At 50.6% G+C, this 17989-nt stretch overlaps 4 protein-coding genes across 4 annotated transcripts; all 4 read right to left on the bottom strand.

Moving 5' to 3' along the window:
- Positions 1 to 3802: 3802 nt before the first annotated feature.
- LOC138098752 (keratin-associated protein 10-4-like) lies at positions 3803 to 5850 on the bottom strand. Its single transcript, XM_068995519.1, has 2 exons — positions 5761 to 5850; positions 3803 to 5143 (listed from the first exon to the last, which is right to left on the bottom strand). Exons 1-2 carry the CDS (start codon positions 5848 to 5850, stop codon positions 3803 to 3805), a joined length of 1431 nt encoding a protein of 476 aa, XP_068851620.1.
- A 4180-nt stretch (positions 5851 to 10030) lies between these two features.
- LOC138098515 (sperm mitochondrial-associated cysteine-rich protein-like) lies at positions 10031 to 10318 on the bottom strand. The gene has a single exon (XM_068995087.1). It carries the CDS (start codon positions 10316 to 10318, stop codon positions 10031 to 10033), a length of 288 nt encoding a protein of 95 aa, XP_068851188.1.
- Positions 10319 to 12722: 2404 nt separating this feature from the next.
- On the bottom strand, positions 12723 to 14327 carry LOC138098475 (late cornified envelope-like proline-rich protein 1). Its single transcript, XM_068995043.1, has 3 exons — positions 14268 to 14327; positions 12933 to 13232; positions 12723 to 12788 (listed from the first exon to the last, which is right to left on the bottom strand). Exons 1-3 carry the CDS (start codon positions 14325 to 14327, stop codon positions 12723 to 12725), a joined length of 426 nt encoding a protein of 141 aa, XP_068851144.1.
- Positions 14328 to 16027: 1700 nt separating this feature from the next.
- Positions 16028 to 16318, bottom strand: LOC138098517 (sperm mitochondrial-associated cysteine-rich protein-like). The gene has a single exon (XM_068995091.1). It carries the CDS (start codon positions 16316 to 16318, stop codon positions 16028 to 16030), a length of 291 nt encoding a protein of 96 aa, XP_068851192.1.
- Between the last annotated feature and the right edge of the window lie 1671 nt (positions 16319 to 17989).

Genomic DNA, 17989 nt, shown 5'->3' with positions numbered 1-17989 from the left:
CTGTCCCTGGGATCACATTCTGGTGTTGGACTCCTGTGCTTTTGGCATTTTGTCCAGCACTGGTTCTGCCAGAGAGAAACCACTTGGGTGCAGCCCAAAACCAATCTCTGGTCCCAAACCCAATCTGTGATCCCAAATCTTCTGTAGTGTCCCGTCCCAAAGCAGGCAGCCCAGAAAATCCTGGAGAAGCCCACGGAAACAGAGTCCCAAGGTAAAGGCAAGTAGCAAAGTCCAACTTACCCTGCTGAGCAGTGAAGGGAGGAGAGGAGAAGTCGAGATGATCGAATGAAGACCCCTGGGTTGGGGAGCCTTTTAAATGCTCCAAAGCCTCCTCCCCTGGAAATGAGGCATCCCTTGGCAATTCTGACTCTTTGTGGATCACCCCAGAGTATCCCCTCACGTGTCTTCCGGTATTTAATCTTTACCTCTTTCTGTTTGCTCACCACCTCATTTGTGCCCCATAATTACTCGTCCAGAGGAACAACAGATGCAAATTTTCTAAAGGATTTGCGTTAATGGGAGTGGGAGGGAGGGAGCTCTGAGCTATTCCCATCCACTTCCCAAGGAATGACACAGGGACGCTTAACAACGTGCCTGGGGGGAGCCAGGTGCTGAAGCAGTGGGACAACCACGCCTGGAACTTGGAACTGTCATTGCTCATGTGTCCCCTCTGCCCTTGGCTGGGACTTTTGGGGTCCAGTGGAAACTATTGGTCAGTGGGAATCCTTTTGTCCCTGCCTCCGTGGTCAATGTTTAGGCTGAAATTTCCCCTTTCTCAGTCTTGCTCTTGGGCCTCCCTTGAGGGTGCTGGGCCCTCACACCCCCTGTTTTTTATTAAGATTTTTTTTTTCATTAAAATCCGTGGAACGGATGGATTGAGTCTAAATGGAGCGGCTTTCAAAGCAGCAGTACACACTGAAGGTTTTTCCCTGTGTTGGTTCCATACATCCCATTTTCCGAGATTACTCCAAAGGTTTCTGACACTGAGGAGACTTGTGGTGATCACATTTGAGTGTTCACATGAGCAACCGTGGCCACATGCAGAGCAGGGACAACTCCACGTTAGGAGGTGTTGATGGTGTTTCCATGTGATGAGAGGGGCCTCCAGTAAAAGATGGGAATTCCAGGATGCTGAGGCAGCACCAATTCATGGCAAAAAGAGGCGGCCATCACGTTCAGGAGACTCTGACTGTGAGGCTGACAGGATGGCAGGTGATCCCGGGTGACTGGGATGGGATCTGCCTTTCCAGGATGTGACGTCAGGTGTCCCTTCTGGAATTGTCCCCAGGGGAGCATTGTTTTGGTCACTCAATAATCAAGAGTTGCCTGCAGGAAGAAACGTCCTCCTTGTGTAAACCCTCAAACATCTCCCCTGAATCAATCATTCATCGCATTTTTATCGGGGTTTATTGTTGCCTTGTTGGCCAGGATGATCCCAGTGTTGTAGTCATAGAAATATGGAATGGTTTGGGTTGGATGGAACCCCAAAGATCATCCAGTCCAACCCTCCTGCATGGGCAGGGACTCCTTCCACTATCCCAGGTTGCTTCAACCCCATCCAGCCCGGCCTTGGACACTGCCAGGGATGGGGCACCCATGGAATATCCTGTGCCAGGGCATCACCACCCTCCCAGGGAAGGATTTCTTCCCAATATCCCATCTAAACCTGGCTCTTCTCCAGGCTGAACCACCCCACCACTCTCAGCATTTACGGCATTTTCCTGCTCTTCAATGCCATTTTTCCTGCACTTGGGTCAGAAATAACATCTACACCAAGTTCCTTTTACAGGCCACATTCCATCCTGCGATGTCCTTGGAAACTCCCACGGTAGTTCTGCGAGTTTGAGTTGCAGGATCTTTTTGAATCTGTTCCTGCATCTTTTCCAATGTAGGATAAGGCCATGTTGGGTGGACCTCTGGTCTAGCTGGAGGTGTCCCTGTCCATGGCAGGGGTGTTGGAACGAGATGGTTTTTAACGTCCCGTCCAACACAAACCATTCTACGATTCAGTGATTCAAAGGTGGAATGAATATTCACAAGATCCCCTTAAGAGAATGCACTTTTATTAAATGTTCTGACATGGGATATCCTTCTGCCCCTGCGTTCTGCCTGCGGTACTGTAAATAAAAACCATCCTGAAGACCCGAGCAATGTTTTCAGAAGAGTCAAAGACGTGGAGAAGATGATTTTAATGCAGATGTCTGGTGTGAAGGTTGGAGGAAGCAAATCAAGCCAGAGCTCCAGGCATTTTCCCCAGACCTGCAATTCCCGAGCTGAGTCCTGCATTTGAATAGCAAAGAAAGTCCCAGCCAGGGAAGGGAGGTATCGTTGACTCACGGGTTTGTTATTTTAGGAATGAGGCTTTTAAACTGGATGTCAACCCCAGCTTTCATTCCAGGGTTGGTAGTCCAGGAACGTGCGGGGGAAACGCTCTGCTCCCGTAAAAATCATTCAACAATTTCAGGAGGTTCCTAAACTTTTATTTTTGGAAGATGGTGGTGGGAAGAAGATGCTGCCTGCTGTCCAGTGAGTAGTGAATTCCTCTTGGTACCTACTGGAATTCCCCTTCTGAGATCAGAGATGAGCTCCTGTGCACCTCAGAGCTGTCCACAGCTTCCTCCGGAGGTGCAGCTCTGACCTCTGCTCTGGGACCAGGGAGAGGACCCGAAGGAACGGCTGGAGCTGTGCCAGGGGAGGTTTAGGCTGGGTATTTCTGGAAAGTTCTTCCCCAGCTGGTGTTGGGCACTGCCCAGATCCCCAGGGAATGGTCACTGCCCTGAGGCTGCCAGAGCTCCAGGGGCATTTGGACAGCGCTATCAGGGACAGAGTGGGGTTGTTGGGGTGTCTGTGTAGGGCCACGAGCTGGACTCCATGATCCTGGTGGATCCTTTCCAAGTCAGGATGTTCCAGGATTCTCTGGTTTATGGAGTGCTGTGTTTTCAGATGGTGCAGTTATGCCTCGTTCAGTCCTTGCCCTTGGAGTATTAACTGCTTCAGCTTTTAGTTCTGCAGTAAAATCTGAGCTGAGGCAAATGATCAGGAGGGGCAAGAAGGGGTCAGGGAATGGTTTGGGCTGGAAAGGACTTTAAAGCTCATCCTGTTCCACCCCTTGCCATGAGACACCTTCCACTATCCCAGGGTGCTCCAAGCCTCATCAAACCTGGCCTTGGACACTTCCAGGGATCCAGGGGCAGCCACAGCTGCTCTGGGCACCCATTCCAGAGGATCAGGAATGCTCTGCTTGCTTCAGACACGACCTAATTTGTGCCAACAGCCTGGGCAGCTCTTTGTGTCCCAAATGTTCTGCTGTGCCACTGGAACACCTCCAGGACCTTGGCCAAAGGCACAGATGGTGCAGGAAATGAGGACAAACTCTGGGCAAAGTGACAAATCCCGGGCAAGGTGACAAATTAGGGGCAAAGCCATGTAAGAACAACCAAAAGACCAAATGTTGTGTTTTGCTTAATGCTAAATTTTATTGTCTACAAGTCAAGAGAGGAAATGAAGCATGATCACAGAAGGTTTCCCAAACACCAAGAGAAGAATGAACACCCCACTAATATCTAATGCCTTATGCAATGGGTGAGAAATTCAAGTGTACTCAAGACAGCCAACAATTAAAGGCAGTCAATAACTAAGGGACAGAAAGAAGCAGCAGCTTAAGCTTGAAAAGAAGAAGAAAATCGCTCTGAATTGGCTCCATCATGATGAGAACCAGAAGCAAACGAGCAGCTTTTCACCTCCTTGTGCCCGTTCTCCTTTCACACCAGGGCTGGGGCCGTCAGAGCCAGCCGGGGACAGCTCAGCAGCTCTTCTTGACACAGCACTGCTGGATGGGGATGCAGGGGACGCAGCACTTCCTCACGGGGGTGCAGCAAACCACCACTGGCTTCTTCACCACGCAGGAGCAGCAGGACAGGGACCCGCAGGGGCAGCAGCAGGGCCGTGGGACACAGCACACGGACTTCTGGCACACTTTGGTGCAGCACACGGACTTCTGACACGGGTCACAGCACACGGTCTGGCACGGGTCACAGCAGGGCTTCTGGCATGGGTCACAGCAAACGGTCTGGCACGGGTCACAGCAGGGCTTCTGGCATGGGTCACAGCAAACAGACTGGCATGGGTCACAGCAGGGCTTCTGGCACGGGTCACAGCACACAGTCTGGCACGGGTCACAGCAGGGCTTCTGGCATGGGTCACAGCACACAGTCTGGCACGGGTCACAGCAGGGCTTCTGGCATGGGTCACAGCAGGGCTTCTGGCATGGGTCACAACACACGGTCTGGCACGGGTCACAGCAGGGCTTCTGGCATGGGTCACAACAGGGCTTCTGGCATGGGTCACAGCACACAGTCTGGCATGGGTCACAGCAGGGTTTCTGGCACGGGTCACAGCAGGGCTTCTGGCATGGGTCACAGCAAACAGACTGGCACGGGTCACAGCAGGGCTTCTGGCACGGGTCACAGCAGGGCTTCTGGCACGGGTCACAGCAAACGGTCTGGCATGGGTCACAGCAGGGCTTCTGGCACGGGTCACAGCAAACAGACTGGCACGGGTCACAGCAGGGCTTCTGGCACGGGTCACAGCAAACAGTCTGGCACGGGTCACAGCAGGGCTTCTGGCACGGGTCACAGCACACAGTCTGGCATGGGTCACAGCAGGGCTTCTGGCATGGGTCACAGCAGGGCTTCTGGCACGGGTCACAGCACACAGTCTGGCACGGGTCACAGCAGGGCTTCTGGCATGGGTCACAGCATACAGTCTGGCATGGGTCACAGCAGGGCTTCTGGCATGGGTCACAGCATACAGTCTGGCACGGGTCACAGCAGGGCTTCTGGCACGGGTCACAGCAGCAGGACTGCTGGCACGGGTCACAGCAGACGGTTTTCTTGCATGGCTCACAGCACACGGTCTTCTGGCACGGGTCGCAGCAGCAGGACTGCTGGCACGGGGAGCAGCACACGCTCTTCTGGCACGGGGAGCAGCACACGGTTTTCTGGCAGGGCTCGCAGCACACGACCCTCGGGCACGGGCTGCAGCACACGGTCTTGCTCTTCACGACGGAGCAGCATCCCGTGGAACAGCATCCAGTGGAGCACATGGTGTTGGGAGAGGAGCGAAGGGTGGCCGGAGTGAGGACCTGGAACACAAAGGACTTTGAGATTCAACCCATCTTTCCACACTGGCCAGGCCCACTTCCCACCCTGCTTCTTATTTCTTTGTCTTGAGTTGGAAACCCAAGATCCTCATGGGAATCGAGCCACCTGTTGCTGTCCCAGAAATATTTGAACTCTCCTGGGAGCTGCCTGCCCTGTGCTCATCCAGAACCTTCCCTCCCTGAATTTCCACCCCGAGAAGTTCATTTTCCACTGCTCTTTCCACCTTATTCAAGAGGCAACACATCAACAGAAGAAGAAGCATCGCTACAAATTGGCTCCATCACAATGAGAACCTGGATTTCAGAGAGAGCTGTAGAGCATGGACTCCTGAAACCATCGAGCCCTAAAACCATCAAGCCCTAAAACCATGGAATCATAAACCCATGGAATCATAAATCCATGGAATCATAAACCCATAGAATCACAAAACCACAGAATCACAAAACCATAGAATTGAAGAATGGTTTGGGTTGGAAGAGACCTTTAAAGGTCCATCCAGCCCAACGCCCTGCAGAGATCAGACACCAAGACACAACCTCAACTCACTGCTTGCCCAAAGCCGAATGAGAACTGAGGATCCCTGGTAGGAAACACTCACCGTTCTTGTTCTTGCTGAGAGCTGAAGGTGTGTGAGGAGCAGAGGCACCTGGAGACCTTTTATTGAGGTCGGAATTGTCCTGCCGGACATGAGGTACCCCCCAGCAATCCGTGATTTACGCACTAAGCCTGTACTTATTCACCGAATGGGCCTCCATGTGTTTAATCTTTGCCTCGTGGCTTTTGACCAACCCCTCAATTTTGGGTCATTATCAATTTGTTGTGTGAATTTTTTACAATTTTTTAATGTCAAGTTAATTCTTGTGGGACGCTGGAAGGGGTTGTTTCTGCTCGCTTTGCATATGGTAAGGCTGCTGCATGGAGATGATTAATTAACATAAAAATCCTAATTAAGATGGAGGTGCAGTGGATTCCAGAGCCGTGCAGAAGCTTCTGGATGTCAGTCTCTCCTTGATATGATTTTTAAAATAGAATTCCAGGAAGTGCAATTCCATGGTCCCGTGCTTTGTGTTTGACTGCGGAAATGGTGGAGCCCAAAGTCCTTCTCTGGGGTGACCAGAAGGACAAACCCAGAAAGTTCTTGACATCTCATCCCTCTCTGCCTCATCCCACCCATGCGTGGAAAACCACACGCCCTTGGCCTTGGAAGAGAATCATGGAATCATGGAATATCCCAGGCTGGAAGGGACCCACAGGGATCATCCAGTCCAACCTCTGGACCTGCACAGCCCCAACAATCCCACCTTGTTCCTGAGGTCATTGTCCAAACTCTCCTTGAGCTCTGTCAGGCTCAAGGCCTTGCCAATATCAGCCATTTTCACTGCAAATTCACGGTGGGAATTTGGAATTGGGTTTGGGTCAAATTGGAGCCCGTATTTTTCCAATTCCTCTTTGATGTATTTAAATAAAAGCAAAATGCAAAACTGCTCTGGAAGTTTTGCACCCTGTTTATGCTCGGCATAACTTGATCTGCGAAATTCCTATTCAATTCTTTTCAGATTCAAAGATGCCCCGGAGTAATGGAAGAGCCACCTACGGACGTTCATTCTGGAATAACTCTGTGCTCAGCTCCCAGTCACCCCCTGGCAGCGATTAGTGCTGATGTTAATGATCGCGTCATGATCAGTCATTAATGATGGATGTTAATATTTATTTTGCATAAAAGCTCCAAGGCCCCACGTGATGTCCTGGGCATCTCAAGGATCTCAAATTAAACCATGACTTTATAAAAAATGATCTCTCTCCGGTCAGGGGAAGCTCATGGGACCCACGGCTTTGAGTGACCCCAGGCTGGGAGTGACCAGGTGAAATGTTTGGTGGCTGAGGTCACCCCCAGGGCAACGGCTGCTCCTGCTGGGGGTTGAGCACCAAAGGATCCCCTACATCCCTGGAGATCCCCGACTTCTCCTGCTGTGAAGGAGGGGAGATTTGGGCTTTGTTTGCTCCTCCAGATCCTGGATGTTGAGGACACTTTAGGTCACCAGAACCTTCCATGTGACCCCTGGTGACACAAAACCTCTGTTTCCCCTCAGTTCTGCTCTTGATGTTTGGCTACGTCACAATTGGAGGAGCTGGTCCTGCTTCCAAGAACTCATAGGACCATGAAGTCACCACTTCTCCAGGCAAGGTCACCCCAAGGTCAACATTCCTGTTCACTCCAAGCTCAATTTCCAATGGTGTTCAGTCTTGTTAATGACCTTGAGCCAGGTGCCGCCCATTATCACATAATTAGTGATTGAAATTGAACCCGCTGCGCACGAGGTCAACAAGTGAAGAGGCTTGGGGTGACCTGCAGGGGATTTCTGAGCCTGCAGAGAAGCGTCAGGAAATGTCAGCGTTAGAAATGTGGGATATCCTGAGCAGGGAGGTGAAGGAAGAGAAGTTGGCCAAAATGAGGCCATTTTATGTTGACTTTGTATGGATTTGGTGCATGGATTCATCCAGTGGGCCAAAAAACCCCCCACTGTTAGAGCTGGATGTGAACAGAGGTGTTTAAAGCTCTGCAAGGTGGACCCACAGATCCATCATCGATTTTATACACGAAAATATTCAAATTAGGGCCACGCAAATTTCCCAATTAAATTTTGCACTGAGTGAAAGGACTCAGCAGGCTCTGAAAGATGCCCAGAGGAGCAGAGCTCTGTTTGGATCGGAGAGTTACGGATGCAGGAAAGCAATCCTTGCTGGGAGACAGCCGAGGCAAATTCCTCCTCGTTAATCCCTGGGGCTTTCCTCACAGTTTATCCTGGTTGTGGAATCCACTGGGTCTTTATTTGATGCGTCCTCAGCAGAGCAGAAATGTCCCTTTAGGCGACCTGGAGCGGAGGGAGAGAGGATTTCTCTCGCCAAATGTTTGTGGTTCTTCAAGGCCTCCCCACCCTCACAGGCAACAATTTCTTCCCTATATCCCACCTAAAACTCCTCTCCATCACTCTGAAATACCTTCCCCGTGTCCTGTCCCTGCATTTCCCGAAGAAAGTCCCTCTCCAGCTTCCCTGGAGCCCCTGAATATCCTGGAAGGGGCTCTGAGGTCTCCACACAACCTTCTCTCCTCCAGGCTGAACATTCCCAACCTGTCCTCCATAGGGGAGAGGCTCCAGTCCCTTTATCATCTTTATGGCCTTCTCTGGATTTGGAAAAGGAAATAAAATGTGCTGTGGTCAGTGTCAGAGGAGAAAGCTGGAAGCTGGGGCAGCGCAGGGAAGTGAAAGTCTCTACTTGAAGACCAAACCACTGCTGTGGCCAGGAAGCCTCAGAAGCTCAATTGCCACCCGCAGGAGGGCAGGAATGAGTAAGAAAATTATTTTTTAAGGCTGGTGTGAGGCTGAGCCACCTCTTAGCAAGGGCCAGGGGCCCCAGGGAGGTGAATCATTCATTGCTCTCTGGCCCGGCTGCAACTTTTCCTTTTTAACCCATTCCTCTCTAATGAGCATTTTCTCCATAACCTATAAATAACTAATTCCAAATACTTATTGACCAACTGGTCATTTACTGGCTATTGCAGCACTCAGCTCATTCCAGGGTGTTTCCCACGCCAGGGGATGGGTGATGAGGGATGAATCACACCGGGGAAACCTTCGCTTACTTTACGCTGTAGAAACTGGTTAATTGAGGCTATTCCAAGTTCCAGACCCTGCAGGGTTTGCTTTTGTTTTGGTTCCAAAAATAGCAGCACCTCTGAAAGCAGAAACACGCAGGGAAAACATGAACACACAGGTCAGGCTGGAAACCTGAACCCCCAACATCTGCTGAGCCCAGGGCAAGGATTTGTTTCCCTCAGGAATTCACCCCGCGTGCTCCTGGCAGCACTGCTGGGGCTGCAGGTGTTTTCCATGGATTTTGTGTTTCCTTGGCATTCCTCGGGCTCCAGGGATTAAAGCACAGTTCCAAACCCACACAAAAACAGAGATGCCACCAGACCAGCACAGAATCCCAGAGTAATCCCAGAGAAAAGAGCTCCCAGACCACCAAATCCAACCTGTGCCCGATCCCCACCTTCTCACCCAGCCCAAAGCACTGAGTGCCACATCCAGGCCTTCCTTGGACACCTCCAGGGATGGAGGCCACCTCCAAACCTCCCTGGGCAGCCTCTGCCAAGGCCTGACCTCCCTTTCCAAGAGGAAATTCCTCCTGATGTCCACCCTCACCCTTCCCTGGCACAGCTCGAGGCTGTTCCCTCTTGTCCTGTCCCCGTTCCCTGGGAGCAGAGCCCCAAATTCCCCCTGGCTGCCCCCTCGTGTCAGGGAGTTGTGGAGAACAAGAAGGTCCCACACTATTCCTGCTACAGTCCAGGTGCCATCAGCCTCTCGCCCACCTGGGCACCCCTGGGCTCACGTCCAGCTGCTCCCACCAGCACCCCCAGCTCCTTTCCCAGTTTTCCAGCCGCTCTTCCCCCAGCCTGGAGTGTTCCAGGGGATTATTGTGACCCAAGGGCAGGACCAATCCCGTTGGCCTTGTTGACCCTCCCCACATTGGCCTTGGCCCATCGATCCATCCTATTTAACGGAGCAGTGACTGAAAACATCCACGACTGTTAGGTTGGCTTGAAACACCATTTTTATTGTCTTGCTGGAGAACGAAGCAGCAAAGCAAGAAGGGAACCATTCCCAGCACTGGCAGAGGAAAGATAAACAGCTCAGAACTCCTTAAACGAGAGGTTTCATCCTAAAACTGCATCACCTCCTACAGTTTTAGAAGGCTTTGCTTGGAAAGAAGTGACAAAGCTGAACAGCCACGAGCACTGGGGAGAGCTGGAAGCTTCGGGTGAGGAGTGATCCGGCGCATCCCAGTGCCAGGGGCAGATCCCACTCTCAGTACTTGGGGTATGACGGTGGCAGCTTGCAGATGTTCTTGGTGACCTGGGGGCAGAGCGGGGGGCAGGAACGCTGCACCAGGGGGTAGCAGGGCTGCACCGGGGGGCAATAGCGCTGCACCGGGGGGTAGCAGGGCTGCACCGGGGGACAGCAGGGGGTCACGTAGCTGAACTTCTGCACAGGCTGCCTCTGGATGGTGTAGTGGCACGAGGGCCCCGAGTCGTGGCAGGAGCTGGATCGGTGGCAGGAGGACTCGTAGTCGTGGCAGGACCCGCGGGAGCACATTGTCCTGGAGTGGTGGCAGAGCTGTTTGGAGCAAGGGATCAACGTGGTGAGAGGAGGCGCTGATTCACTTCTTACATTCCCCCTCCTTTTTCTTTTTAATGGTATTTTTCTTGAGATCGCCAGTGAAATGTTTCTCTCTTTGTTTCACCTGCCTAATCCAGACCCAATGCACCCTGGATCTGCTGGGCGTGCTCTGGGGATTGGGGTGTGAAATCAGGTCCCTGCGAATCAATTGGAGCCCCAGGAGCCCATCTCCCAAACCTCAGTTCCTGCAGCGTTTGTGTCACCTGAGGATCCCTCCGTGGGCTGCACCTTTCCTGGGAATCCTTGTCCCTCCATCTGCCATTCCCCACCCCTTAGAGGCATTTCCCTAAATCCCAGCTCCCACGAGATCCATAAAAACCCTTGGTGGAGGTTTCCTCTCTGTCAGCAAGAACAGAAACAGCGAAATTGGTCTTACCCTCTTCAGCTGCAGCGAAAAGTTTCTGGAAGCGAAGGCGAGCGACTGCCGAGGATGGTGCTGAGGGACCTTTTATACTCTCCCGAGGTTATCTGGGCCGTGAGGCACCTCCTTGCGATGACACTTTAATTAATTCCACATTCAATCCCGCAGATGTTTGCACTTCCCCTGTTTTTAGGTGTTCCCTCTTTGACGCACCGGGTCCCGTCCCATCGGTGATTCCTGAGGCAGGGATTTTGGAAGGCAGCTCTCTCCCATTTCCTGGAGACTGACACTAATGTGATGGTTGTTAATTAGGGACAAGGGACAACTGGGATTGCATCAGGGGCAGAAATGATTCAGAAACGCTGACTCCTGGGGTTGGTCTCCTGCTGGGTGCAGGTGACAACTCAGGATTTTAATTCCCCTGTTGTCGAATGCCAAGAGGAAATGGGATTACCAGCTGCAATTCCTGGGGATGGCACAATGCTGGAAAATCCGGCGGGATCTCCTTGGCTCCCTGGAATGAGAAATAAAATATTTCTGATTCTTCATGTGTCCCTGGACTTGGCAGATGACTGGGATGATCCCATCAGGTTGTTCCACGTGAATCAAAGGTTATTAATGTGTAAGATTAGAGGAGAACATCTGACTCTGAGCTCTGCATGAGGTTTGAGGATATTCAATTTTCCCACTCCTTGGTTTCTCTTTCTTTCAGTGATTCCTCACGTTTTTTTCACCTGACCTCACCAAAGGATTCAGAGAAGAGGAGCTGGAGTTTGAACAAATACTGGGTTTTGTCACTACTGGCAGAAGTTTGGGCCCTAAAGCTGGATTTATGATCTTGTTTGACTCAGAATTTGAAGTGTAAGAAAATGAAACTCCTCAACCTGGGAAAATGTTGCCCATTAGAGCAATTCACTGACTGGGAAGGGAAGACCTCCCAAACTGGGGGTGTCCCACAACTTTTCTCCCTGCTAAAGGCAGCCAGTTCCTTGTGGTGAGTTTTGTGGAGCAGGGGAGGATTGCAGGAATTCCTCAGGGATGTTTGGTGACTCAGGTGTGGGTCCCTCAGCAGCCTCGCAGGTGACAAAGTGGGAGCTTGTGTGACAGTTCTCCTTTTGTCCAGGCTTTGGCCTGGAGCATCACATTGACGTTCTCCAAAATCTTTCTACCTCCTCAACAGACTTCCAAAAACACCCAAAAAACATCTCTGAGTCTTTCAAATTCAGGGCCTGCTCAGGAAAACGGGATCTCGAAATTCTCATTGTCCTTTGCTCGCAGTTCTTTCAGAGGAATTTGGGCCTTCTGTTTTCAGAGGCTCAAAGGGTTTCAGATACTTGAAAATTTATATCCAAGGTCTGAAATAAAGCTCGGAGTCAATTATTACATATTGAGAAAGAGCATTGGCAACTGTGACCTACTTATTCCCCGTCCATTTAATTTCCTGGAATCACTGAGGTTGGAAAAGCCCTCCGAGGTCATCGAGTCCAACCTTTGACCATCTCCCCCTTTCCTTTACCGATGTGCTTTCTATTCATTCCCAAATAAGCCAGGGAATTATTGCCCACCAAGTATTGGGATACTTTGGAAATACAGAGAAATTTGAATTGAAAACCCCTCAAAAAAAAAAAAAAAATCAAGGAAAAAGAGAATAAAGGAATTCAAAGGCAACGAGGGTCTCATGAATCAGATTTATTGTTTCCCACACCCAGATGAGTCTGAAACAGAAGTGCAAGGCAGAGAAAGATTCCCAACAAAGTAGAGATGCCAGGAATAATTAGAAAGGACATTTCCCAAATAATTAGCAAGAATGACACCATGAATGTTAATTAGGGGAGCATTTCATCCCCACCAGGATCCCACACGGCAGAGACCCAGGGATTTCAGCGTGGATGAGACGAGCCGAGGTCGGAGCGTCCAAGGGAGGAGCCGGTGGCTCCAGCTGCCGGGACTGGATCCTGTTCAATACTTGGGACACACCGGTGGCAGGTTGCAGATGTTCTTGGTGTACTGGGGGCAGTAGGGGACCTGGGGACAGTAGGGGACCTGGGGACAGTAGGGGACAGGGGGACAGCGGGGGACAGGGGGACAGCTGGGGACAGGGGGACAGCAGGGGACAGGGGGACAGGGGGGGACAGGGGGACAGCAGGGGACAGGGGGACAGGGGGGGACAGGGGGACAGCTGGGGACAGGGGGACAGCTGGGGACAGGGGGACAGGGCGGGACAGGGGGACAGGGGGGGACAGGGGGACAATAGCGCTGCACGGGGGGACAGCAGGGCGTCATGTAGGTGCATTTCTGCACTGGCTGCCTCTGGATGTAGGGGCAGGAGGGCTCCGGCTTGTGGCAAGAGGGCTCCGGCTTGTGGCAAGAGGACTCCGGCTTGTGGCAGGAGGAGGGGGATCTGAGGCAGGGGGACTCGTAGTTGTGGCAGGGCTCGCGGGAGCACATCTTCCTGGAGTTCTGGCAGAGCTGGAGGGAAGAGAGAGATTGTCAGGTTGGGACAGCTGCCCCACTGCGACCTTCTGCGTTTTCCTTGGCTCTTGTTCAGAACCGGAATGGGAAATGTTGTTTCCCTCTGTTTTGTGATGTATGGGACATTGTGACCCTTCCTTTTGGAGGACACTGCATGATGGTCCAGCTCTGATGGGAATTTCCCTCCCAAGATGCTCCTGTTGGCTTTTTAAGGTAAAGTTTCCTTCTGAAACTGCTCTGACTTGTCTGATCTCTCACTGCCTGCATCACCTGCCAGTCTGAGAATGAATTCCTTGCTGGCTCCCAAAGACTCCATGTCTTTGCAGATCTGCTCCTTCGATTACTCTTCTTTTTCTGTCATCCCACCCGTGAGCAAACCAAGCACTCCTTGTGCGTATTCAGGCACCCAATCATCAAAAATAAGGAATTTCTAAGACAAAAGCAAGGTCTAAACACAGAACTCTGGTAACTCCTGCTGCTCAAGAGTAGATAAATCAACATAATCCAACTCACCCTTGTCTGGAGCAAGAGGAAGAGCACAGGGAGCTGATGCTGAGTGAAGGATGGACAGGGAATGCTGGACTTTTATATCCCCCAAAGGATTGTCACGGGAACTAGGCACCTCTTGGCAATGTTGACACAAACCCTCATATTCATATTTATCTCCTGTGTCTCGTTTTTAGCATTTCTGACTTGACGCAGGCAGGAAAAAACCACTGATGACTTTTTCCTCAGCACTTTAATAAGCAAAGAATTTCCCAACCTAGCTTAGAAGGGAATTTTGGAGGCAGTTGCATATTTCCATGGCAAAAATGAACCTATCCCTGGAGTTATTAAGTGATTTGTCGTTGGGCAACTGGGATTGCATCAACTCCGGAGGGTTGACTCCTTCCCGGCCTGCTGCCCCTGGTTCTCCGTGGCAGACTCACATTTTGATTGATAGGTTTTTTTTTCCTGACACAAGGGACTGTAATTAAGAGCCATAACTCCCAGGGACTTCATTAGAGGGAGGTCCTGGTGACTACCTCGGACCCAACGCCTCAGCTCCAGAGGTGACGCCAAAAGGACGTCCTCAGTCCCAATTTTTTCCATTCCGTTTGCGAACCATCAGCTGTTTTTTTGTTTGTGCCACAGTATTTTCCTGTTCACGTTCCTCCTGGATGGAGGGGGTTTCAAATCCCCTGCAGGAAGGGTTTGCGTGAGGATTTCACCTCTTGGCAACCTGTTTTCAACCCCAAATTTCTGTGGGGTCCCATCTTATTTAAGCAGTTTTGTAATTTTTATTCATTCCAGCATTTCGGTCTTCGCTTCCAAGTTTCCCTCAGATCAGCCCAAGATTTTAGGACAATAAAATGGGTTATTGTCCCTTTCCTGTGATTTTTATCCAGGTAAGTGCCTCAGGAACAACTCATGGCTCAGGGAATGAGATGATCTTTAAGGTCCTTCCCAACCCAAGCTATTTTATGATTCTATGATCCTTTTTATTTATTTTTCTAGGCTGCGGTTTAGAAACCCAAAGGATTCAAGAGAATCTTTTAGAGCCAGTCCTTGCTTAGGAAAATCTGAAGTCTTCTGGAAACTGTTGTGAGCTGTGAGTGATGCAGAAATGCTTCATCTGTGTGGAGAAAACTCCTTTTTGGGGGAGGCCCCTGTGTCAGTTCTCCGTCAGGCAGGAGGAATTCATGGAATCAGGGAATCACAGAATGATTTGGGTTGGACGGAACATTAAAGATCAGCTCATTCAACTCTCAGAGTTATTAATTTAAGCTGAGTCTGGTTGTTGAGCTCTCAGGGAAGCTGATGCAGCCATAGAGCCTGTTCTGGAACTGGTGTCTCCGCTGGACTGGGAGATAAGGAAAGTCTGAGGTTGTAAAAAGTACAGAGAGATCTCAAACTTATTTTAAGTGTCTGCAATTGTCATGGAAAACAGTAATTTGGAGCTCGGTGAAAGAAGGAGGGTTAGGAAAACCCACGAGGTGCTTATTTGCATTTATTAGACACCTCAAAATGTTTGTGACTCTGACTCAGAGGCACAAATGAAGTGTGAGGAGCTGCTGAGGAGGGGACTGAATGAGACAGTTCTGCACTAAGTGGAATCCTGGAATGGGTTGGACGGGAAGGGACCTTAAACATCATCCAGTGCCAGCCCTGCCATGGGCAGCAACACCTCCCACTGTCCCAGGGTGCTCCAAGCCCCATCCAACTTGGCCTTGGACACTGCCAGGGATGGGGCATCCACGGAATACCCTGTGCCAGGGCCTCCCCAACCTCCCAGGGAGGAATTCCTTCTGGATATAAATGTATAAATAAGTATTCTGTATATCAATATAAAAATAAGCAGGGTGCAAATGAGGTCCCTGAGCATTCACCTGCTCCAGAAATGCCTCTGGAATCACTGGCTTTTATGATTTTGAAATTTTAGGGACATTTTGTGTTCAGCTTGAAGAGAAAAGAGTGAGAAGTGGTAACTAAGAAATCAGAGGTAACAATTATTATGAAGTAAAAAGGTCAAAGAATAAACAGACCATACATTTATTTTACTTTTGGAAATCAAATTTTATTCTTTTGGAGGTTGTCACATGGGTGAAAAGCAGCAAGAATCCTTCCCAGGATGGGTCTGAGATGGGTCTTGCGTGCTGAGCAAATTAAACCAAATTGGAGCAAAACCAGCAACCAAATTCTAATCACAGAAGACCAAATTAAAACTGGGAATAAAGAACCATCGATTCAAGCTTTAGGCATGGAGAGCATCCGAGGCAGGAGCGATCCAGTGCCGGGGCTGGATCCTTCTCTCAGTACTTGGGGTATGATGGTGGCAGCTTGCAGATGTTCTTGGTGACCTGGGGGCAGAGCGGGGGGCAGGAACGCTGCACCGGGGGGTAGCAGGGCTGCACCGGGGGGCAATAGCGCTGCACCGGGGGGTAGCAGGGCTGCACCGGGGGACAGCAGGGGGTCACGTAGCTGAACTTCTGCACAGGCTGCCTCTGGATGGTGTAGTGGTACGAGGGTCCCGAGTCGTGGCAGGAGGATCTGGATTCATAGCACGAGGTCTCGTGGCTGTGGCAGGACCCGCGGGAGCACATTGTCCTGGAGTGGTGGCAGAGCTGGAGGGAAGAGAGGAACGGTCACAGCGGGCACGAGCTTATAGACATTTGTTCTGGGATTCCCCATTTTCTTCCTAATTTCCAGTTTTTCAGGGGTGAGAAAGCGGTGTCAGTGTTGGTTTGGAGGTGCTTTAATCCCTCACTAAGCCCAGGACCTTTTATGGATGGGACTTGATTTCCTAAGAAAAATTCCAAAGAAAAATGGTCCAAACATCCAAGAGCAGCTCCAGACCCTCTGGTTCCTCGTGCGTGCAAATCTCCAAGTCCCTTTTCCACAAAACCCTCTGGCTTTCCTCTCTCTGTATTTTCCACCCTTTCTGTTGCTTTGGTTTGACTTGAGCCTCTGCTCAAGGCCTTTATTTATTTTATTTTGTCATTTGTTTTAATAATTTGCTCTTGTGGGTAACAAGAACTTGGTCTTCAGCACGACCAAGATCCAGAGGTGAGGAGGGAGTATCCAACACTTCAATTCTACCCAAACTCGTAGGAAATCATCCAGTTTCTTAAAGAATTTCCAGGAGAAGAGAAAAATTGGACTCACCCTTCTAGCAGTGGGGATGGAGCTGTTTTGGAGCAGAGCAGTGAGTGAAGGAAACTGGGATGGGAAACCTTTTATACTTTTTCAAAGGGTTATCTGGGACATGAGGCATCCCTAATTACAGCTCCCAGCCCATTTCTATCTGCTGTGTTCAGCTTCCCGTATTTTCCCTTTGATGCTCTGTGCTTTCAGCATTGTAATTATTAATAGCTCGTTAATTCCTTCACATCCCTATGAACGAGATTGGAAGGAATTTCACGTGAAGTGACGCCAGCACCGACACCAATGGATCTGCTCGTGGACAACGTGGATCAGGTGGGAGAGGGGTTTGTAATCTGGAAGTGCCAATTCCTCAGGGTCACATGGACCAGGAGCTCAACGGGATCGACTTCCATGTCAATGAAAGGTGGTTATTGGTGTTAATCCCTGCGGATTAGGTTTAGGGCAGGAATACTCCAGAGGAATTGCCCAATGGGGCCGGATATCTCAATCAGAGATTTGTTTTAACCCGAATCTGTCCTTCACTGATGATTCCAACCTGCCTGCCCAGTGTGGACCGTCAAGGATTTCTCCTCCAGGTGCCCACCAAAGCCACAAGGTCACAGGTCCTGCCACCAAACCTGCTCCAGAGTGGGCTCCTGTCCATGGGCCCACAGGTCCTGCCACCAAACCTGCTCCAGAGTGGGTTCCTGTCCATGGGCTCACAGGTCCTGCCACCTCTGTGGATCCCCATCTACCAAAACCTGGCCAAGCAAACCCACCCTGGGGCTTTAGGTGCTGTTTTAGTCTGGTTCTACAACACGGTGTGGGCAGTTGGATCAAGTCCTGGGACAGGAGGGTTTGAGGTGAACAGAATCCCAGATTTCCAGAACCACTGAGGTTGGAAACAAACTCCAAGACCACTGAGCCCAACCTTTGACCAATCCCAACCTTGTCAACCAGACCAGAGCACCGAGTGCCACATCCAGGTGTTCCTTGGACACCTCCAGGATGGCCCAAGTCCTGCTCACACTCCCAGAGGTGTTTTTGGTTATTTTCTCTTCTGATTTTACTGAGAATTCTTTAATTTAGCCAGGACAAAGTGTTGCTGTTGCTGTCCTGCTTCCAGCACT

This window comes from Aphelocoma coerulescens, chromosome 25 (assembly GCF_041296385.1).
Source record: "Aphelocoma coerulescens isolate FSJ_1873_10779 chromosome 25, UR_Acoe_1.0, whole genome shotgun sequence".
Lineage (NCBI taxonomy): Eukaryota > Metazoa > Chordata > Aves > Passeriformes > Corvidae > Aphelocoma > Aphelocoma coerulescens.
Note: the sequence above shows the minus strand (reverse complement) of the source record. Positions and strands in the feature narration are given on the sequence as shown.

Excerpts from the sequence above, each read along its gene's own strand:
- LOC138098752 (XM_068995519.1), bottom strand. The coding sequence starts at position 5,850 with ATGTCCGGCAGGACAATTCCGACCTCAATAAAAGGTCTCCAGGTGCCT. Across the intron at positions 5,144-5,760 it reads TCTCAGCAAGAACAAGAACG|GTCCTCACTCCGGCCACCCT; the intron begins GTGAGTGTTTCC and ends TTTGTGTTCCAG.
- LOC138098515 (XM_068995087.1), bottom strand. The coding sequence starts at position 10,318 with ATGTGCTCCCGCGGGTCCTGCCACGACTACGAGTCCTCCTGCCACCGA.
- LOC138098475 (XM_068995043.1), bottom strand. The coding sequence starts at position 14,327 with ATGGAAAAAATTGGGACTGAGGACGTCCTTTTGGCGTCACCTCTGGAG. Across the intron at positions 13,233-14,267 it reads CTCTGGAGCTGAGGCGTTGG|CTCTGCCAGAACTCCAGGAA; the intron begins GTCCGAGGTAGT and ends TCTTCCCTCCAG. Across the intron at positions 12,789-12,932 it reads CTGTCCCCAGCTGTCCCCCT|GTCCCCTACTGCCCCCAGTA; the intron begins GTCCCCCCCTGT and ends TACTGTCCCCAG.
- LOC138098517 (XM_068995091.1), bottom strand. The coding sequence starts at position 16,318 with ATGTGCTCCCGCGGGTCCTGCCACAGCCACGAGACCTCGTGCTATGAA.